General features: G+C 44.3%; 1 protein-coding gene and 1 long non-coding RNA gene across 9 annotated transcripts in view; one reads left to right on the top strand and one right to left on the bottom strand.

The window, feature by feature from the left end:
- Positions 1-234: 234 nt before the first annotated feature.
- The window catches only part of PNPLA4 (patatin like domain 4, phospholipase and triacylglycerol lipase), a 62,052-nt gene continuing 39,326 nt past the window's right edge, over positions 235-22,960 (bottom strand). For 4 of the 7 annotated variants that reach the window (XM_072956016.1, XM_072956015.1, XM_072956017.1 and 1 more), the window contains exon 7: positions 3,332-3,818. In XM_072956016.1, coding sequence (XP_072812117.1) covers positions 3,564-3,818 — 255 coding nt within the window. In that variant the 3' untranslated portion in view covers positions 3,332-3,563. Of the gene's footprint in view, positions 592-1,844; positions 2,067-3,331; positions 3,819-12,938; positions 13,152-22,960 lie in introns of those variants that run through there. The other 3 variants (XM_015244359.3, XM_072956023.1, XM_072956024.1) reach the window with 3 other exon arrangements.
- Positions 14,898-22,880, top strand: LOC116277220 (uncharacterized). 2 transcript variants are annotated; one of them, XR_012067472.1, is made up of 6 exons: positions 14,898-15,044; positions 15,241-15,422; positions 21,317-21,429; positions 22,091-22,218; positions 22,405-22,452; positions 22,672-22,880. It is a non-coding gene; the product is annotated as an uncharacterized lncRNA (long non-coding RNA). The 2 variants fall into 2 exon arrangements; XR_012067471.1 differs by lacking the exon at positions 14,898-15,044 and adding an exon at positions 16,526-16,603 and having other exon boundaries at positions 15,240-15,422.

The raw sequence follows: 22,960 nt of genomic DNA on the forward strand, positions 1-22,960 counted from the left end.
TTGGGCAAAACTGTGTCCCTTTGTTCTAGGAAAGCTCTCTATTGAGAAAGAAAGTCTGTCAAAATCTGGCCTCATACTTTCTCAGGTTTCATTTTTTCCACACATACCCCCCCCCCCGACTGTTTCCACCTTGGCCATGTTTAAACTGTCTCCAAGCCTTTTCATACTGTGCACGTACATCAAATTCCTCTATTTACCCCAAGAGAATGAAAAAGTTAGAATACATTTGGTAACTTTTTAATCCTTCAAGACCTATTAAAACCAAGATTCTGGCAGATAAGTCTGGTCAGTCTCTGCCCACAGTACTACAGTTCCGTTCCCTCTCCCTTCCCTTGAGGAATTAATACTTAACCACTTACATGATTTCCTCTTACAGCTGCGAACCTCAAAGGTGGAGAAGTATCCTTAATCGTCTCTGTGTTCCCGGGGTCGGCGTAGCACGGTGGCAGACAGTTAGCAGAGGTGGTTCATGAGTATGAAGCGAAGGAGTGGATGCAAAGGAGGTTAGCGGACAAGTGACCAGCCCCAGTGTAGTGTGAGGAGAGAGGGGTTGTGATTCTTGTACGTGTCTGTCTGTCCGGCCACTGCTGTCTGCAATGTCCAGAAACAAAAGCATTAAAAAAGACTTACAGTGCCCCAGTTAAACCATTGTTCAAAGACTGTTTTTCTGAACAAAGAAATGAATTAGCTCCTTTATCAATTTTCAGAACATCCAATTTGATGCTAAAACGTAATGCCATTTTAATGAGATGGTTGTCATAGTTGAGGTAATTGTGTCTATCCGCGGAGTAAAATTGTTTCCATCATGGAAATCAAGCAAAATACCACAAGATGTGTGTGCTCACTCAAACTGAACTTCCTGAAATGCTTTTCTTGAGTTACCATGTTTGACGCTGTGTCTGTCTTCGCCGTACAATTACCCGTTATGCAGCCGGAGTATCAGTGATGAAACTCGTCTATTCATGTTATGGGGAAATTATGTGCAAAGTTCTCTGAGTTGATTGTGAGCTGTTGTTGAACTTGTCTGGGTTTTTAATGTGTGGAACGGAATGTTGAGTGGTGGCACTTGCCAAAGTCTTCAGGTTTACAGGGCGGTATGTGCCTTGTCCCATCCAAGCAACGGAAGCTGGAGCGTTGCCCTCTGCCTGCCTTCTCTTTCACTCCCATCGCTGTAAACGCGCTGAACCAGGGGTAGGGTGGGGGGCTCAGGCTCCCCTTAGTTTTATATACTCAGCGCCCAATGCGCTGACTACTGCTGCATGCTTTGTGCTTATTAATTGTTTTAATGAATCATAAAAGAGATACACAAGCCCTCCAGATGAAGGAAAAACAAATATACCAACATGTTACCAGTGGTAAATTAGGAGTAGGGAGAGCACAAGATAGCTTACTTTCCTTTTTATATTTCAGTATTTCTTCATATTTCTAAACGTTTTTTAAAAATCCTCTAAGGCCCTTCTCTCACATTGTAGCTCAGCTGCCTCATGGACATCCCCTGGGAGCATCTCAGAAATGCAAATCCTCGGTCCTCTCCCCAGAGCCACTGAATCTGAATTTCCATTTTAACAAGAGCCCCAGGTGTTTCATGGTGCGTTTAAGAAGCACCACTCCAACAGGTTTTGTCTTAATAGCTAGCAGAACGTCTCATTAGAACAAGATGCACTTGCTATTGCCAGCACGACTTTCAGTTTTCTTAATAGAAATTCAAAATACTGAGAAATACTTGGTGAAAAGTGTTTTACGAGCCTGTGGAGAAGGTCACATGTCGCATAGAGCAAGCCATGTGGCTTTCTGGGGAGGAGCGTTCTGAGAAGGAACGGGCGTCGCCCATGCCCTGAAGGGTGACTGGAGCGTTCAAGGCTCAGCAAAGGGCTTACAGGATGCCTTGGGACGGGTGGAGTGAGCAAGACTGTCGAGAATTCACAGAAGAGGGTCATGTAGGGCCTCGCGGTGCTTTTCAAGGACATGGATGTTCACTGGCAGGAGCGTGCTGACCTGTTGCAAGGCTGGATCAGAGGCTGGTGTTACCCGTGCTGCGTGTCTCTGCCTGCGGTGGTGGCAGTAGGCTGTAGGAGGGAAGGCGTGCAGTGAGGACTCCAGGCACAGTGTGACCGCCGTCCCCCAGGAGAGCAGTGATGGCGTTCTAGAGGGGGGAGTGGAGGAAGCGAACCTGTGTGTGCTTGGAAGACGGATGCCACAGGACTTCATGAGACAAGGGATGAGAGGGTGTGAAGAAAGAGCTCAGACAGTTTCTGAGTCTTGTCTGAGTAGAGGTGACACTAAGATGGACAGGGCTGCAACGGAAGTAAGGATCTTTTCTTCTTCTGTGTGTGTGTGGTTATGACATTGGTGAAGTTTGAGGACATCAGATTTTGATATGTTGAGATTAAGGTGAGTGGTTCCTTCTTTCTCATGGTTGGATAAGCCATTTGTGACAAGGTTGGATACGCTATTTGTGACAACAGGGGTGGACCTTGAAAGAACTATGCTAAGTGAAAGAAGGCAGAGAAAGACATGCGGTATGATCTCACGTATATGTGGAATCGTAAAAAGCAGAAGTCACAGAAGCAGAGCATAGATTGGTGGCTGCTGGGGCTTTCGGGGCTGGGGAAATGGGGGGATGTTGGTCAGAGGGCACACATTCCCAGTTACGAGATGAGTAAGTTCCAGGGTCTAATGGACAGCATTGTGACTTTAGTTAGCTGTACTGTTTCATATACTTTGAAAGCTCTTCATAGAGCAAATCTTAAAGGTTCTCACCATAAAAAGTAAAATGGTCGGTGATGGAGGCATTAACTAACCCTGTTGCGGTATAACCATTTCACTGTTATGTATGTGTATCAAATCATCAAATGGACTTATTCAACTCATATAATGTTATATGTCAATTACATCTCAATCAAGCTGGGAAGAGAGATTGAGATGAGTATTGTGTCTCCGTTGTAGAACCATTAGGGCAGAGGTGAGTGCAAGAATCTTTCAATTAAGCGAGAGATAGAGACTGAAGATAGAAGTGTCATCAGCATAGAGGTGGGGTTCCAAGACCTCAGGCTGGATGAGATCCTGGAGGGAGTATCTGTACATAAGAAAACAGAAACATCTGAAGGCGAAGACGGGACCCCTGCAGCGTTTACAGGTCGTGAGGCCCGGAAAGCAGACAGAGGAGCCTGGGAAGAAGCACCCAGTGAGACAGGGAGGAAGAGGGCGGAGAGCGAGGTGTCCGCTTCTCCCTCAAGGAGAGCCTTCCAAGGCGGGAGAGTCACGTGGTGCTGGGAGGTCCAGGGATTGAGTCTGACATTGCCTACAGAGTCCCTGAAAAGGCCACTTTCACTGGAGAGGTGTGGAGAAACCCTGGTTTAAGACGACAGCGGAAAAAAGAGATGAGGATGACAAAGGAGTCCTTGTTCCCAAGGGGCTTTAATGTCAGGAGGCAGCTTTGGGGCAGTTGTTGAAAACAGAAAATGGGAAGAGAAAGAGACTTACTTTCTCCTGTTTTGAGGGGGTCATGATGGGAGAGTCATGGTCTGTTGGCGAGGGGAGGGGTCTAGTTCAGCGGCACTATCTCATAGTGACCGGGAGGGAGGGAGAAGTCCATTCTCACGTGATTTCTCTAGATGGGAGCGTGGATGTCTGAGTCCACGAGAGGGATGGGTGGCTGGTGTAGGCACTGAGGCCGGTAAGGGGGTGGACTGTAGCCAGAGCTTGAGGAATCTGTCTCCTGCAATCCCTCTCCAGCGAGCATGGGTTTTCCCAGTGACATAGGAAGAAGGGCACGAAATGACGCCAAGGATGCGGAGAAGGACCTGGGCTCCCGGACACTGCAGAGAGGAGAAGGTAGACTCCTCTGAGTCTCTGCCATTCCAAGTGCGGTCTGCAGACCGGCAGCAGCAACATGGCCCGGCAGTTACTCCCTCATCACCGACCTCTCCCGCAGGGAACCAGCCAGAATCTGCACTTTATCAGGAGGCCTAGGTGACCTCTAAGCTGTTCTCAGATTTTCACACTGCATTCAATAAGGCAGATTTTAAGAATCTGCCTACCCAGGCCACCCTCAAGACTGCTTGTTTGAGAATGTCTTGCTGGTGGGACGGTAGCATCAGTATTCTTCACAGCTCCCCCGATAACGCCAGTTTTGATGACTGAGTGTTCCCGGCATGTGGACAAGTGAGTGCACTAGGGAAGGCCCCCCGGAAGGTTAGTGGTCCTGTGTCTGTGGACTGTTGAGTGTCTCTCCAGCTACGCACTGCTGCACAAGTGCACATCTGGAGGGGACGATGAGGGGGGTCTAATGACGCTCAGGGTTTTGCCAAGCAACTCAGAACAGGAGGTGAGGTTCCAGGTGCTACCCTGCCTTCGCTCTCCCACACCCACCTCTCCCTTCCCGACAGGAACAGCTCCATTTGTAACTGTTCTCCCTGTTTTCTGGGAAAGGTGTGAAAGGAAGTTTGAGGAGTCGAGTGTACTGCTGTGAACTATGCTTTTTTTTTTTTTTTTGCTGTATCCATCAGATTTTCTTACCAGTTATACAAGCGTCTGGTGAAGCAATGGACTCCCCATCCTGGGTGTGTGTACATGTATACACAGGATTAACTTTATTTTATTGTTTGAGCTTGAATAAACTCGGAAAACTCATCAGTAAATCTATGTGACCCCAGAGCTGTGACTATCAGTTCTTTTTTTTTTTTTTTTTTTTTTTTTTGGCTTTCTTTCTCTTTTTTTCTTTTATTGATTTATACACATTTCCAACTACCTCTAAAATCGTTGATTTAATTTTGGTATTTTATACTTTTCAAGGATATTCTCCACCTTTCTAAACATTTCCAGTTTATCTGTAGGGATCTGTACATAATATTGCCGTACAAATCTTTCATCTCATCTCTGCCTCTGTCATACTCAGCTTGCTTCCCATGCCTAATTTTGTTGATTTCCTCTTCTGCCATCTTTCCTGCCCTTTCATTAAATTTTACAGGGTTTTGTCTACTTTACTGATTGATTTGAAGACTAATTTACTGGGCTTATTTGTAATAAATAAATATACTAAGCTGTCTTTTTTATGAAATTAAAATACACACACAACTAACATTTTAAAAAGTATTTTAATTGAAGCATAGTGGATTTACAGTGTTGCGTTAGTTTCTGGTGTACAGCATAGTGATTCAGTTATATATATTTTTTTCCTATTCTTTTCCCTGATACATTACTACAAGATACTGAATATAGTTCCCTGCGCTGTACAGTAGGACCTTGTTGTTTACCTATATTGTATATACCAGTTAGTATCTGCACATGTCAAACTCCCAATTTATCCCTCCCCTCCTTTCCCCTGTGGTATCTGTAAGTTTGTTTTCTATGTCTACGAGTGTTTGTTTTGTAAATAAGTTCATTTGTGTTTTCTTATATTCCACATATAAGTTGTCACAGTATATTTGTCTTTCTCTGGCTTACTTCACTTAGTATGATCTCTAGATCCATCCATGTTGCTGCAGGTGGCGTTTTATTACTTTTTTATGGCTGTGTAGTATTCCATTGTTGATATATACCGCAGCTGCTTCATTCAGTCATCTCTTGATGGAAATTTAGGTTGCTTCTATGTCCTTGTTATTGTAAATAGTGCTGCTGTGAACATTGGGTTGCATGTACCTTTTCAAATTTGCGATTCCTCACGATGTACACCCAGGAGTGGGACTTCTGGATCATACAGTAACTTTAAGTTTTTTAAGGAACCTCCGTACTGTTTTCCATAGTGGCTGCACCAATTTACATTGCCACCAACAGCGTAAGAGGGTTCCTTTTTCTCCACATCCTCCCCAGCGTTTATCATTTGTGGACTTTTCAATGACGGCCATTCTGACTGGTGTGAGGTGTTTACGGGAGACAGATTAGACTGCGTGTATAGGAACAGGGAGGAGAAACAGCTATCAGAGACAGCCTGTGTAGTACTGGATGGCTCTCTGCAAAGATGTTTCCAGTGCTTTGGCGTGCAGGGGCCACGCACCTGCACGCATCTACACTGGCCTCGCGGTGCACACTGCCGTAGCCATCTGCTCTGCATGCTCTTCTCAGTTTGACAGTGGAGGAGGTGAACGAGCTGGAGATGGAGTTAGGGAGCCGGGAATTCAAATTCTCAGCCTGTCCCTTTGCTTTGTAACAAGAAGCGCATTCCTTATCTCCTGAATGATTCCTCATCAAGAAGTTTGTGTGGAAGGCAGAGACAGTCACACCCACCCCTCAGGGATGCTGAGGTGACCATGATAAGGAGCAGGCGCCAGCTGAGGAAGCTGCCTGGGTGTCAGTGGCTGCTTTACAAGCACCGCTTATTAGACACTAGCTTGCTTCAGTCCTTACTACTATGAACAAGTTATTTCCAAGTCCCTCAATGTGTATTTTGTGTGTTTACCTGACAGTCTTTGCATTTTCTGGAAGTACCATTGGTGGATTAAAGGCCTGAAAGGGTTTTAAATAAATAACCCTTCTGAAAGTTCAATAGTTGATATGGTAAACAACACTTGAGATCGTCATCCCACATTTTCCTAGATGAAGGAAATCATGTTGTGCTGGCAAGCGTTCATTTGAATGCTTGGGGCTTCAGCATCTGTTCCTCAGTAAAGGCGCCCAAGAGTGTAGCCATGGAAAGGCACGCAGCCCTTTCAAACCCAGACTCTTTGAAAGGAGGAGGCCCCGAGGTAGTGATTTTTCGTCTGTGCATCTACATTACTACGAGTTCCCAGAAAATGGTCACTAAAATCACTTTTAATATTTTGCAGTTCAGATAAACAACACTGCTTGAGAAAAAAATTAAAGGGAAAAATTGATTCAGATTCATTTACTGTATTTAAGATGAATTTTCCTTAAAAATTATTTCACTAAATTTGTCAATTGAGTATATTCAAAGGCCATAAATTGGTTTAGAAGAAAGGGTTTTCAATATTTGGCATTACACTAATTAAATTGTGAAAAATTAGTTGTTTAATAAATAGACCTGGAGCCACACAATTTCACATACATCAATTAATTAAATCATGTTACTCACATTTAATCTGTCAAGAGCAGGAAAATAGGTTATATCCTCAACTGTCATGTTTCTACTAATTTGCCAATTTTTTTTCTTTTGTTGGTTCACATTTCCTCTCACTTCCTACTTTTATCTGTAGTTTGCTGTGCTTTTTCCATTTTGTTTGCTCTTCTTTTCCTTTTTATAACTAAGCTGAAAGAAGAGTGAATCTATTATTGATCTTCTGTTTGTTTGCTTAGTGTGGAAAACTTGTGTGAGTATGAATGTGTCTCTAGCGCCACCTTTGACCTCATCCCCTTTGCGTCAACATTTATCCACTAGTGATCAACATCACCGCCACTTCCCACTGAGCCACTTCCCCCTCGTGCTCCAGGCACATCATGCTTCTACACGAGACGGATGAATGAATGCCGCTGATGTTTTGTTTTCCTCTTTAACCCGACATCCAATTTATCCATTTAAAAATGTTTATTTATTGACGCCTTCCTTGAAGGCAAAGAAGTCAGGGGAAATAGCCAATACATAAGTGAGCATTGAAATAAAGATACTTCTTGACCAAGACAGTGTAGTGTTGGCAAAAGGACAGACAAATGGATGAAATGGAACAGAGAGCTGAAAGCAGACCCTCACAAACGTAGTCAGGTGGTCCTTGACAAAGGAGTCAGGGAAGTGCAATGGGGAAGAGAGAGTCTTTCCAGCAAATGATGTGAGAACAACTAACTGGATGCCCACATGTTAAAAAAGTGAATCTAGACACAGACCTCACTCCTTTTAAAAAGTCAAGTCAAGTCATAAACCTAAATGTAAAATGCAAAAACAGAAGCTTCCTGGATGGTAACAGAGGAGAAAGTCGAAATGACTTGGAATTTGGTGATAACATGGTAAAGACAGCACCAGGGTACAAAAGAAAGAATTGATAAGATGGGCTTCATTGAAGTTAAAACTTCTGCTCTGCAAAAGACTCTCTCAAGAGAATGAGAAGACAAGCCATAGGGTGGAAGAAAATTTTTGTAAGATATTATTTGGCAAAGGACTGTTATCAATAGTATACAAAAAACTTTTAAAACTCAACAGTAAGAAAACAAACAGCCTGATTTAAAAATGGGCAAAATATCTGAACAGACACCTCACCAAAGAGTGCATACAAATGGCAAATAATCGTATGAAAAGAGCGTTCTCCATCACGTCATTAGGCTATTGCAAAGTAAAACAAAGAGACGGCACTACACAACTGTTACAGCCAAAACAGTGATCACACCAAGTACAGGCGAGGGCGCGGAGCAATGGGAACTCCCCTCCATGGCTGGTGGGGATGCAGAGCAGTAGGTACAGCCATTTCGGAAGACAGTTGGATGGTTTCTTACAAAACTAAACATCCTGCCACCATATGAACCAGAAAGTGTGCCCCTCAGTATTTACCCCGAGGAGCTGAAATCTTACATCCGTACAAGAAACTGCAGCACGTGGGTGCCTGCAGCAGCTTTATTCACAACTGCCCAAACGGGAAGCAACCAAGGTGTCCTTCAGTAGGGGATGGAGGAGTAAACTGTGGGCTGTCCAGACAACGGAATGTCACTCAGCAGTAGAAGGAGATGAGCCATCAAGCCATGAAAAGACATGGAGGAAGCTGAAATGCACATTACCAAGTGAAAGGGACCAACACGGACAGGCTGCACGCTGCATGACTGCAATCCGAGGACACTCCAGAAAAGGCAAAACTATGGAGACGTCTGAAACACAGAGGGTACGGCTCAGCGGGAGAGCACCTGCTCAGCATGCATGAGGTCCTGGGTTCAGTCCTGTTATTTAGGCATTAATTAACTCAAAAGCTGTGGAATCTATTTTAAAAAGATATTTCAGTTCAGTGTTTGGAAGAAAATGCCTGCAGCTAATATAAAAGGGTGTAGGTAGACGGGGTGAAAAGGGCTAATTTCCCATCATTTGCCGCTGCTGTTGTGGTGAGGGTAGTGTCATTACCATACTGTTATCAAACTCTGTGTGTGTGGGTGTGTGTTTAGGTCAAAGAATATTTTCAGAATCGTATCTTTAAAAACTTAGCTTAACACCCTTTATCACCTAACATATAATCCTTTTGGTGAACGAAGGTGCATGCATACACTTGCAAAAACAGAAACAGCCTTGTCTGCCCCTGGGACTCACCATTTAATTTGTATCTATTAACAAACATTATTGATCACAGTGTACATATTCTCTACATTTTATTTCTGTTGACTTATTCTGTGAAAGTCTAGGAAATGAAAACAGTTATCTTTGCATTTCAAAATACATTTTGTTAAGTACGTTTCAAATGTATTTGGATGTTCTCATTCACCTCATAAATATTCATGACTGTGATACCTCCATTGACATTTAATCCTAATTGATGGGTGCTTTCAAATTTTGTCCTTGACATATTTTAGTATCACATGTTTGAGCAAATCAAACTGTGTTCCGTCTAAGAGCCCTTGTTTTTCAAAGCTTCTTTCTGTGCAGATGAAGTGGGTAAAGAATTGGAACATTCACTTTTTATGCAGTTCAAAAAAGATTTTGAAAAAAAGATAAAACTAGACAGAATTACTTAAAATAAATTTCAGATTCATTTTCAGAGAAAAATGAATAAAGAGAGGAAATACTACGAATAACCTTTCCTAGGGTGATTAAAATAAGTGAAACATCAACCAAAACACTAAGTGCAGAAACCACTCCACGTGCACTCATGTTGACAGTAAATGAATGGCAGAGTCCAGCTCAAATTTAAAAACAAACAAAAAAAAGAACTAATGAGTAAAAAACATTGGTATACACATTTCTTGCTTAAGAATACTGATGCTCAATTTTTATTCAAAATGGTCTCAAGTGTCTGATAAAACCGTGGTTCCTGCTGTACTATCTGATATAATTCAACCTGAGAGATCGTTACACCATGACAGGTCTTGTTTTATCACGTTCATATATTTCACTTAGTATATTGGTAAATGTTAATATTTACACTCTTAGACGTTTAAAAATAAATGCATGTGAGTTTAGTGTTCTCAAGTCTAGGATGTGTGCAAAAGGCACATAGATTCCGTTTCGCAGCCATTTTATTGGAAATAAAGGTGAAAATTACATACACATGGACAAGAGCAGTTTTGAAACAGATTCATGAGATTTTAGGAGTCAATTCTAAATTTTATCCCTTAAACGTCAGTCACATAAACTTTATAGACTTCTGTTTCAAATTTGTGAAATAAACGGAATCAGATGGTTGCTTCTGTAAATTCACTTGCTTACAATTTAAACACTTTGCCTAACAGCCAGTAGACCTTCTGTGTCTCAAGAGTCGGTAAACGTCTGTCCTCAAAGCAACAGAGTGATGGTGAAGATGGTCCAGTGATGGGAAGGGGTCACCCTCTGGGCACGCAGCTCTCCTGGAACTTGGCTTTCCAGCTCATCATGATGAACTCGGAGTGTCCATTTTTTAAAAGGTAAAATCGTTTGAGTGTTGCTCATTGTTTGTTGTCGCTGTTGGCGCATATCCATGCCAGGCTTAGATGGAAATACAGTAAGAGCTTAATTATTTTGCTTCCTATTTTATTATTTTCGTTTAGTTTGTAGTAGTAATGGAATGAAGCACATGTCTGAATTTAGCGGAGAGACTCCCTGATAATGACTTCCTTTAGGCACCATTGAATTCTCTCATTTAATCAATACTTTCATTATTTTATGTAGGGCTTGGTAAAGCCCCCTGTTCTTGGTGTGCTTGTGTATCTCCAGGCTTCTTGTTTTAAAACATTAGTTCCTGTCAAAACTATTTACATAATTTTAGAATATTGTAAAGCTCCATGTTTATTTCCTGTTAGCATACTGTCTTGACAATGTTATGGAATATCATTATTTAGATCTGAAATCTTGACAAATGACCACAACAACTCTATTGATTCATTCCATCCCATTATAGGAACAGATGTGATTGGTAGCAGTGATGCTGAGCTTGTAAACCGTTCTCTCTTGAGCACATGTGAGCCCTGGTTTTGCCTCTGTTTCAGCACCTGGCGTCGGATATGATGCAGTTCCGTATAACTGCCCAAGGCCACAGCAAAGCGAAAGTCATGGAGGTATCCAGGGACATCTTCCTCAATATTCCTTGCTCACACCCACTGAGATGTCATGGAAGGAGATTCACAGAGACTGTGGAATCACCACTGGTGAAATGTAAGAAATTTTTAAGAGGGAACCTGTGCTTTTTAGTTTCTCTGACTTAGCAAGAAAGTTTTCACCTAAGAAACGATGACCCTCCCTTTTCTCCTTGAAATGTTCCTTATGTTTCTATGGAGTGAGTTTAACTAGTTCACAGACAGTTCTGTTTCCCTCCTGAAGTAACAGATGGAGATATTTCCTTCTTGTGTAAGTTTGTAGCGAGTCTCTCTGTGACAGGTCCTCCTACCTCTTATCTAGGCATACATCTTTTAAAAAACAAAGGCGTCAGAGTTCTGCAAACTCAACCCCACCTTCTGTTACAAATCATCTTATACTTAGAGGAATTTGAAACCTATTTTTCAGTTCAGTTCTTCTGTCCTTATGTGAAGGTGACTTCAGGAGTGAGGTCTGTGTGCTGTAGAGAAACAGCTGATTGGCATTTTGGTCCACAAGCATCCTAATGGCATTTTTAATTGAAAAGTCTACAGAGGCACTGATCCATATTTTAGGATGAGCGGAAAAGGAAGCCATGTCTGCCTGGGTTGGTGTCCCTGCTTTGAAGAAGAACCTGCAAACATTATTTTACAGGCCAGGGAACCAGTTTGTTGCGCTGCCAACTTCTCTCATGTTTTTCATCCTCGTAACAGCTTCAGAGTAAGTCCTATGTTCATCTGATAGATGAATGCATTTAGCTTTGGGGTTTTTTTTTTTAATTGGTAAAACATTTTTATTGTTTTAATTAATCTTTTTAGGAGGAGGGGTAATTAGGTTTATTCATCTGTTTGTTGGATGGAGGTGCTGGGGATTGAACCCAGCACCTTGTGCATGCTAGGCGTGCGCTCTACCGCTGAGTTAGACCCTCCGTCTCAAGATGAATACATTTTTGTTCAGGAGATGACTTAGAGTGAAGCAGAAGCTAAGAGAGGATTAGAATTTGAGTCTATGAAGTCCGGGCTGTTGCTTCTGTCTTCTCTTTTATTTTCTGTCAGAGAATAAATATGGTTAACTAGGCAACTCACGTCACTGGACAGTTTGCAGGGGTTTGCAGACAAACCAGTGAACCCTCTCTGTTTGTCCAGGAAGGCTAGAGAGGACGGAGTTAAACAGATAAAAATAGCAGAGTCATTTGAGAAATCCAGATTTAAAAGAGGAGTAAACGCACCAGGCAAGATGATGTTTGATTACGGCACATAATGGATTCCTGAAACGCTTAAATGTAATTAAAGATATAAAAAGGAGACAGGGAAACATAAAACGTCACAAATATGCAGTTCTGTAATTAGTTGCTTTTTTGAGACATAGCACTAGTTTCAGACTCTTGTCCATTAAAAAAAGAAAAAAAAAATCAAAAGAGGAGAGGCAGCTTTGGAAGACAAAGATGAAGTGAACGTGGAGCCGTAGGCAGGTGGTGGTGACTGCGGAGCCTGGGGAGAGGGGCGGAGGGCAGAGAAGTGCCGGGGGGGGGGGCGCCTTGCAGAAGACCCTCTGAATGACAGAAGTGTTGCCAGGAGCGCTGGGTAAACATCACAATTTTACTGTCATTTTAATAAAACTGAATACAGTTCAACTGCAGACGCTGTCCTGGAGATGCAGTATATTTAACTCTATTTTGCAGCAAGCAGTGACTCCAGAACTTATGTGTGGCAGTACCGGCAAGAAAGCAACGTATCTCTTGCTGTGCCTGTGCTGGTAATGTGCTCATCGGACGGGACAAACGCGCCTGCGGTTCACTGAGAGTCCAGTTATACTGGGTTCAACATGCCGACGCAGCAGGGCGCCTGGAACCTTCCAGGACTTTCTCCCGCTTTCAGAAGTCACACATACAGAGTCACAGAAGCATTTCTGAAAACGAGTGCTTTGGCGTTGGTCAGTCTCATGATGCGGGTGGTCACCACTGTGAGGTTTTGAAAGTCACACCCCTTCCTCAAGGAGGCATTTCATGGAAAGACACTGGATCATTCTATTCGGTAAGGAAGAAAAAAAATCTTAAAGGTACACTCCTTTTGAGGGAAAAGAATGTAATTTTTAATTTAAAGACACTGTTGGGGGGGGGAGGGTACAGCTCAGTGGTAAAGCGCGTGCTTAGCGTGCACGAGGCCCTGGGTTCAATCCCCAGTCTCTCCTCTAAAAATAAATACCTCCCCTCGCAAAATAAGGAAAGAGGACACTATCAGAATCCCAAAGCAGTGACAGCGTTGTCTGTCAGCGTAGTGTTGGGGACATGACACTGTTTCTTATAATTCTGCTCTTGGGGAGATTTCTTTTCATTTTCTTTCTAAATCCTTTGGAAATCTTCCTAAACTCACTTCCCAGAAAATAGAAGTCCCCTGAGAACAGGGACCCAGTCCAACCTGCTTAGCGTACTCAGAGCTTATCGGCTTTAATAAATAGTTGTTGGATCAATGAATAGAAATATCATCAAAATAAATCTGCTTATGCTTTATTTGAGTGGATAAAAGATGATGTGATTTCATCGATTATGTGTTTAAACCTACGTGAGTTACTAAGCTTTGTATTATCCGGAATTTTCTTGACCTTGAAGTAGTGCATGTCACAAAACATAGAAACTTTTCACTTTTGTCCGGTCGTCTCTCTCCTATCTGGATTAAAAATTCAACAAGTAACCACTGTGTGCAAGAGAAACACGTGAGAAGCCTGTGAGATATCCTGATTGCTTGGTAATTTATAAACTGGGGAAAACGCTACAGCATCAAGACAGATTGTCGATTGAAAAGGAAAAGGCAGTGCACATATTTAAACTGCTTGTTGGGCTCTGCTTGCTTTTCAGTGGCATGTGCTCGGGAGTGAAGTGACGTGTTCCCCCTTGCGGGAGGAAATCGACGGAGAGCCGGCTCCGGGCTCCGAGAGGACATGGAGTGAGGAGAGCAGCTGCGGGGCGGGCAGCCCGGGGCCGCCGGGGCGTCCAGCGTGGAGGCAAGGCCGGGGCGCTGCGGTCGCTGAAGCCGGGACCCCGGGCGCGGGGGGGCCAGGGTGCTGACGTCCGGGGCCGGAAGCAGACGTCCCGGCGGCGCCTGGAAGCCAGCGTGTTTCTGCCCGAGACCGTGGCGTCAGGGCTGGAGAGAGCAGGCAGCTCGCGGAAGCCTCAGGCGGCGGGCAGCTGGTTGGGGGTTCCGGCAGCACAGAAAGCCGCGGCGCTGGGGAGCCGGGTAGGAATTCGGCCTCCCGGGGTGCTGGCGCTTACCCCTGCTGGCGGACTGGGGGCTCGGGGCGGCGAGGGGCTGCGGAGAGCCGTCGTGGGGGCCGGCGGGCCGTAAAGAACTTACCAAGCCCAAGGATGAAAGTACGAAGGGGCTTACTGGGTGGCGCTGCCAGAGACGACAGCAGGCCACACGGAGGGGTGCCCGCGGGAGCCCCGAGGGCGGGCTGCTGAGGCCCGTGAGGAGGAGAGTTACAGCAGGGCCCGCGGGGCCGCACGGCGCGTGATGCGCTTGTGCGCAAGGGCCTGACCGGCTGACGTTGAGACGGTGGGGAAGGGAGGGGTCGTGAGGGGGTGGGGCTGCGCCCGGTGCTGGGGGCCGGGCCTCCCAGCCTTGCGCGCTTGGTCGTTACCAGGGTGGTCCGCTCACCTCAGGCAGCTATGTGTCACCAAGGGAATGCTCTTTGTTACCTGTGACGTGCAGCACCTGGGCGCCGCAGGGGCCTTGGAGCAGGGCTCTGGCGGATGTCTGTGGGCCTCACAGTAGTGGGTTCTCCGGGGTCTAGCTGGGGTAGATGCTTGCTTTCCCTGGACTCCACCAGGTGCCCAGGAGGCGTGCTCTGGGCTCCCTCCCTTCCGTCTCACTGTGGGGTCAGAGACAACACGCACTGTCTGCTGCTGTTGGGGGACCAAAGGGTAAGCTGGTCCTGTTGTGTGGGAGGAGGGAGAGACGGAGGGACGGAAGACTATGATGGCAGGACACAGCACACCTTGTATGAAAGTCTTAGTTCGTTCAGGGACTTCATGCTCGAGTTAAAAGTGCAGATTACCCAGCTGCAAAACCAAAGTGTGTGCAAAGTCATTTCCTGTAATTGTTTTCTGGATTCCACAGCGTTGCGTGCCTGAAGAGCCCTCCCCGGAGTTTTCCAGACAGGATTCCCCGGAACAGAAGCGTGCCTCACCTGCGAGCTGCCAGGGCTCTGTTCCCGGAGCAGACGAAACGTGATGCACTCACGGAACGCCGTTTAGTAAGACTTACTTCCAGTCGGAGCGCAGTGGGGCCTTTCTACAAACGTCAGTTGCTAGCAGCCGTTTGGGCTGTGACCGTGTTCAGATGCACTCTGTGGAAAGCAGCTCTCCTGAGAGCACCCCCTCAGCACGGGGCTTCCTGCCGCCGTACCTCACTGCTGAACAGCCCAGCGGGGACCTTCCTCTGGCTCTGTGTGCTCAGTTCTCACCCTTTCATTTTTCCTCCCTTAAATCCTGCTTCCTCCTCCCAGGGCTTTCCTGAAACGGCTCCCTGGGGTCACAGATGAGTTCCAGCCCTCTTGGACCTCTTCGGTCTCTGTTTGGCCTCTCTGAGGAGCTGGCTATCGCTCCGTTCCCTGCACACTGGGATCACACAAGCTGAAGTGACTTTCCTCCTCTTTTGTTATGTCGATGGTACCCCTGATCTCCAGGATCCTTGAGCCCCGGCTCTGTGACTCTGCCCCAGCAGCTGCAGGTTCCTGACAGCTCCCACCAGGAGCTACCTGGCTGCCTTCCCTCCCGGTTTCCCGCTGGGCCTTAATGGTTTCTCCTGAGGACACTTCACATCCCGTGAATGTGAACCTGTCCCTGGGAGAAGCTGATACACCCCATCTCCTGGTCCTCCATCTCTGCACCCCCTACAGCATCTTTCCGTCTGGTCCTCTCCTCCTCCTCCTCACTCCCATAGTTCTATCCCTCCAAGGCAGCACATCCCTGTTGAGTCCTCAGAGTCCTCAAACCTATCCTTCCTTGCAGAGCTCCCAGCTGGGTTAGTTTCAAAGCGGATGCCAACCATCTCCCACAAGTGACCTTGTACAAAAGCAAATCCATCTTGTCTAGACCCATTTCCCAAGGGCGTATTTTTGTTGTTCTTGTTAATCATGCCCTTCCTCTGCTCTAGCCAAAAGCAAAGCCTTCTTTGCATGCTGTGGTTTCAGTAGAACTAGGCTGGTTTAGTTCTGATTTTCACCGGTAGGAGGCCCCACTTTAAAGATGGAAGCATCTCTTATGAGATCTTGGGCGCCCTGTCCCCAGGGCAGGGCAGGGGCTACACTCAGATGCAAACCCACATTTGTGGTATTAGCCACTCATGTCTGGGCCAAAACAGCTAGAAGGGTCCAATACTCACCTGATTTCTCTGGGTTTAGGCTTTTCCCCAAAATGACTCGTCTCGCAGTTCCACAGGGTCGTTGCAGCTCTTTGACGCTCTGAAGAAGTCTTTAAAGGTAACTTTATCCAGGCTTTTGTAACATTCTTTTTGTTCAGGGTGGGTTGGTTTGAATGACCCAAGTGGCCTTACGAGAAAAGTCGTTCAGTGATTTCTCTCCGTTCTCCACCGTGACTTTACTTCAGAGCATCTAACCCTGTCACACACTCACTCATCTCTAAAACTGCTTCCTCACGTCTTTTCTCATTCCCACTCCATGATTTCAGATTTACCTTCCTGAAATGTGACAGTGACGCCCCCCTCCCTCCACGCTCTGGAATCGGCGTCTCTCCGCTTCCCAGGGAGGCACCACACACTCCTGAGGCCGGCCAGGCTGGGCAGGTTGGCTTCCAGGACACACCCTAGTCTTATCTCCCCTGGTCACCACCCTGCACGTAGAAGATGCTTCAGAGAAACAGATGACACGTTAGCATGACCTCCTTCCAGATACCCCTTACATCCTGTTCCTCCTTCCCGGAGATGTCCTCTCTGGTTCGTAGTCTTCGCTACTTCTTCCCCAGCCAGTGCGTGTTAGTCTTTCCTTAATTTCAAGGTTTCCCTTTTTAGAAGCCCACTCTAGAACATATGAATTAATGCATGCCTTTTTAGCAATGAGGAGAATTTTAAGGCAGTTGGGTGTCACTCTTACCAGGGCTAATGGGTAATTAACAGGCAAGCAGACCAGGTGCTTACAAATCGGAAGGAGGGGCGTAAGGGGTAAGACAAGCTGAAATAGAAGTAGGCTTTCAGAACGGACCTTGTGCAAGGTGTCAGATGCTGAGGGAGAGCAAATCCAGGTTTTAGAACTGCCTTCCCACACCTGTGATGAAGGAGAACGCCCAGACGCAAATAAGGACTGAGAATGTATTTCAGCACAAAATTAGCATGGGCAGAACTATCCTCCAAGTGAGAACTGCAGGCTGAATTGGTAAAGGAGAGTCTGCACTTGGTTGTACGTTGTAAGCATCCACACGAGTCTTCTGGGACAGTGGTGGGGACAAGCAGAAAATGCTTAACAAACTCAGTTCTTAAAAGTCAGACTAGCATCACCCTGATACCAAAAGCAGACAAAGCTATCTTATCACACGTATACTAAAAGGCCAAAATACAGAATTCCTCAACAAAATACTAGTGAATTGAATCCCACAGTACATTAAAAGGATCATACGTTGTGATCAAAGATTTTTCAATATCTGCACACCACATTAACAAACTGAAGAATAAAAACCATACGATCATCAGAATAGATGGTGAAAAGGCTTTTGATAAAATTCAACATCCGTTTATGATAGAAACTGTCCAGAAAGTGGGCACAGAGGGAACATACCTCAACATAACAAAGGCCACATGAAAGCATTCCCTCTAAGATCAGGAGCAAGACCAGGATGCCCACCGTCTCCACTGTTGTTTAACATAGTTGCGGAAATCCTAACCCCAGCAATCAGAGAAGAAAAGGAATGCAAATGGGAAAAGAAGATATAAACCTGTCACTGCAGATGGTGACATAACGCTATACGTGGAAAACCCTAAAGACGCCACCAGACAACGACTGGAGCTCATCAGCGAACCTGGTAAAGGTGCAGAATACAAAGGTACCACACAAACCTATTCCATTTCTCTGCACTAACAATGAACTAGCAGAAAGAGAAATTAAGGAAACAATCCCACTTACCATCACATCAAAAAGAATAAAATACCTAGGAATAAACCTACCTAAGGTGGCAAGAGAGCTGTGCTCTGAAAACTATAAAAAATTGAAAGAGGACACAAATGGAAAGAATACTGTGTTCTTGGGTTGGAAGAATCAATACTCTTAAAATGACCATACTAACCAAGGCAGCATAGAGAGTCAGTGCAATCGCTATCATATTACCTATGGCAGTCTTCACAGAACTGGAACAGTATATTTTAAAATTTGTATGGATACACAGAAGACTCCAAGTAACCAAAACACTCTTGCGAAAGAAGAATGGAGCTGGAGGAATCACTCTCCCTGACTTCACACTACATTACAAAGATAAAGTCATCAAAACAGCATGGTACTGACAAAAAAGCAGACACACAGATCAATGGAACAGGATAAAAAGTCCAGAAATAAACCCACACACTTATGGTCAATCTGTGACAAAGAAGGCAGGAATATACAATGGAGAAAACAGTTTCTTCTTGGTGCTGGAAAAACTGGACAGCTGCATGTAAATAAATAAAATGAGAACACAGTCTCTAGCATCATATATAAAAATAAACTCAAAATGGATTGAAGACCTAAATGGAAGAGCAGATACTATAAAACTAGAGGAAATCATAGGCAGAACACTCTTTGACATAAATCGCAGCAATATTTTTTTAGATCAGTCTCCTAAAGTCACGCAAATAAAAGCAAAAATAAACAAACGAGACCTAATTGAACTTACGCACAGCAAAAAGCTTTTGCACAGCAAAGGAAACTATAAACAGAACAAAAAGAGCCTACAGACTGGGAGAAAATGTTTGCAAATAATGTGACCAAAAGGGATTAATTTCCAAAATATATGAACAGCTCTTACAGGTCAATATGAAAACAAAACCCCAATTAAAAAATGGGCAGAAGACCTAAATAGACATTTCTCCATAGAAGACACACAGGTGACCAACAGGAATAGGAGAAGATGCTCAACATCACTAATTAAGGGGGAAATGCAAATCAGAAGCACAATGAGGTATCACTCCATACCAGTCAGAATGGCTGTCAGTAAAAACTCTACAAATAATAAATGCTGGAGAAGGTGTGGAGAAAAGGGAGCCCTCCTACACGGTTGGTGGGAATGTAACATTGGTGCAGCCACTATGGAAAACAGTATGGAGGTTCCATAAAAAACGAAAAATAGACTTACCATACAACCCAGCAATCCCACTCCTGGGCATATATCCAGAGAAAACTGTAATTTGAAAAGATACATGCACCGCAGTGTTCATAGCAGCACTATTTACAGTCGCCAAGAGATGGAAGCAATTTAAATGTTCATCAACAGATGACTGGATAAAGGAGATGTGGTGTGTATATGTGTGTGTGTCTACTAACATAAAAAAGAATGAAATAATGCCATTTGTAGCAACATGGATGGACCTAGAGATTGTCACACTAAGTGTTACATAAATCAGTCATAGGTAAGAATACATATATGTGGCATCTAAAAAATGATACAAATGAACTTATGTACAAAATAGAAATAGACTCTCAGACATTGGAAATAAATGTATGGTTACCAAAGGGGGAAAGGGTTGAGGGTAAATTAGCATTTGGGGATTAACATATACACATCTAGATATAAAACAGATAAATGACAAGGATCTTTTGTGTTGCACAGAGAACTATAGCCAATATCTTGTAATACCTCTGATTGAAAAGAATCTTAAGAATCTGAATCAATTTTCTGTACACCTGAAGCCAGCACATTGTAAGTCAAATATACTTCAATTAGAAGAAAGGAAACCCAGCTGAGCCCTGTCAACCCAAGAACCATGAGGAATACAATTTTTTTAAGTCCAGAAAAAGTATTCTTTACGATCCCCAATTTAGAAATACATCTCAAGTTAGAAATATTAATTCAAGTATCGCACCATGCTTAAGAGTTTTTGGTTACAGTTACACAATCTGAATTAATGTAGAAACCTTCCTCTAGTTAGACACCCTTTGGGTGTGAGCAGAGGAAGTCAGCACAATAAAATCTCCTAAAAAAGATTAATCGCGGAGAAGCACAGCAAGTATGTGGCTCAAGTATTTTGAAAACTGAGGATATTAGACTCTGTCTCTGCTCTCGTAATGACCAGCTCAGACAAAAGGCATGTGAATATCTCAGTCAAGTCTGCATCTCCAACCTGTGGGGTGTCTTACGTATCTGAAGATAAATTAGACTTGAAAAATCTTCTCATCTCCCAATGACCCCCACTCTCATTAAAGTCCATCGTTGGAAAAACTAGAGTCAACCGAGCAAGTTCCAAACATAGATGCCAAAGCTGGGCCTGTGAAAAAAATCAGTCTTCGTGACATCTTTCGTGCAGAGAAGAGAACCAGAAGGAGGTGGGCCTCCTGTGCCTGGATGTGGAAGAGGTGCTGAGAGAAAGTCTGCTTGAAGGCAGAGTAAGCTTCTGAGAGAGAAGGAACAAGAACTCTGGACACAGGCCACACCAGAGGCCCTCTACCTGGAGATCACTGTTGAGAGAACTTCTCTCTCAGACAGATGAGAATGAAGGTGAGGTCATGCGAGTCTTTTCCCAATACCCGCCCCTTTCCAATCATGGGGCAGAGGTTTTCCTCTCGATGGAAATACGAAAAGGAATGACACACAGCCACACCCCCTCCACTACCACCCTCTCCACCACCACCAAGAAGCGAAGAAACACATTCATACAGAATTAAAATAGAACACAGAGCTTAGGGCCTGAGTTTCTGAATCTAGACAAAATGGATCCTTTGCATGATAAAACCAACCCACCTGAAGATTAATGTGTTCTCTGTATTAAAACAAGGTGCACTTCCTCTTGGTTTCTCTCTGCCTACCTCATCACCCAAGTCTGAAGACTGACACTGTCTATTGTTAGTGAAGGTGGCGAGAACCGTGTTGTCAAACTGCTGAGGGAGTGTGTCTTGTGACCACCTTTTCTGAAGGGCCATTTGCCTAGAACCTTGGGGAGTTTTAATCTGGTTTTCCCGTTGAGCTGGCATTTCAACCTGTAGTGGTTTCTCCTACAGAAATACCTGCTGTGGACAAAGAGATGCACAGAGATCACAGAGAAGCTAAGGGACCCCGAACAGGCAGCGATCTGCTGAGTGTTCATGTGTTCACACAAGGGCAACTTAAAAGAGTAAGTTAATTCAAAAACATGATTGCTTTGATATGCTATGAATGGGAAAAAAATAAAAGTTACAGAGGAATATCTATTCTGTACAAAGTATGAACCAAATCTATTGTTGTGCTAAAGAACAAGAGGTACTTTTGTGTCTCTATATACACGGAGAGAAACAAGCACCAAACATAATGAGTATTCCATATATATAGGAGATGCTGTGAAGACTCTTTTCCTTTTGTTTTTTAATGTATATACAGATTTTTTTTCCAATGTGCCTATACCATTTTGAATGAAAACACCACGTAATTTTTAAGAAAGATCGGCTGCCACATTTGAAGTTTCTAAAAACACACAGACTGCATGTAGTAGGAGGCAGGTGCTCATTGAGTATTTGTAGCTTGACAGCCTCAGAGTTTTTCCTGTATCTTTTGTTTTTTTTTTTTTCAGTAAGTCTTCTGACTTGTGCAGAGGAAGTAAACCACCTGAAACTAACATGTCACACATTGTCAGGCTCAGAAACCTCTTTCTTCAAAATAACCCCAAGGGGAAAATACATCAGCCCAAATAGTCACAGTTTGCAAATGCTTTGCATGTAGAAGGGAAATGTAAAAATAAGTGACATTTTCTTACTACAAAATTCTGAAACATAATAGTATTTTTGTAAATATTGTTGCAGATTATCTGGTGTCATGAAAGGTGATAAAATCCAGAAAAACCCGCAGAATGCGAACAGAGCTTTAAATAAGAGCGTTCATCAAAGGTATGAAGACACGTCGTTTAGACGCCATCGCAGTGAAGACACTAGTGAGTACAAAGCTAAGGGTAACTAACGTGTTGATAACTATGTACAAGAATTCAGTACCTTGCATAATTCCCGCTTTCTAGCCTTCTATTTTCATCCATTTTCTACATTTTCATAAGCCATAAATAAAAGTTTGTTTCTTCCCCTTTTTCATGCCTGTTCTCCCATAAACAACCTTCTACTGACAGTCGTGGGTTATTCAGGAAGAACAAGATGATGGGAAGTAAAATGAGTCGGTAAGGGGCATTTTTCTTTATTCTAAACATTCCACCTGTCTAACTGTATTTATGGCATGTCAAACACCTGTTTTTATTGCCAAGGGACCAATCTGGTTCTAAAGTCGCAGGCAGTGATGGTCTGGGAGGGTGTTCAGATACAGTTTCTCGAGCAAGGCAGATGGCAATCAAAAGTAACTTCACAATTTTACTTTTTACCACAACCACATAAACCTGAAGAGACGCATGGGGGCAGCATGGCCACGACTTCACAGTAAACGGTGCGCAGCCCGCGTTCGGCGTGTGCGTGAGGGACGGCCTCGGTGAGCGTGCACCAGCGGAAGGGACGGAATGCGGAGATCAATAATCCCCACGTCACGGTGGTCAGTCAGAAATCAACCCCGAGTGCTCCGCGGTGGGCGAGCAACAGCAAAAGGTGTCTCTGAGAGCCCCGCGGACTGCACTTCCCCAGAAAAGCAGTCCCTTTCAGGCCCAGCAGGGGCAGATGTGGCTCTTTCCAGTCAGTGTG

This window comes from Vicugna pacos, chromosome X (assembly GCF_048564905.1).
Source record: "Vicugna pacos chromosome X, VicPac4, whole genome shotgun sequence".
In the NCBI taxonomy this organism is placed as follows: Eukaryota; Metazoa; Chordata; class Mammalia; order Artiodactyla; family Camelidae; genus Vicugna; species Vicugna pacos.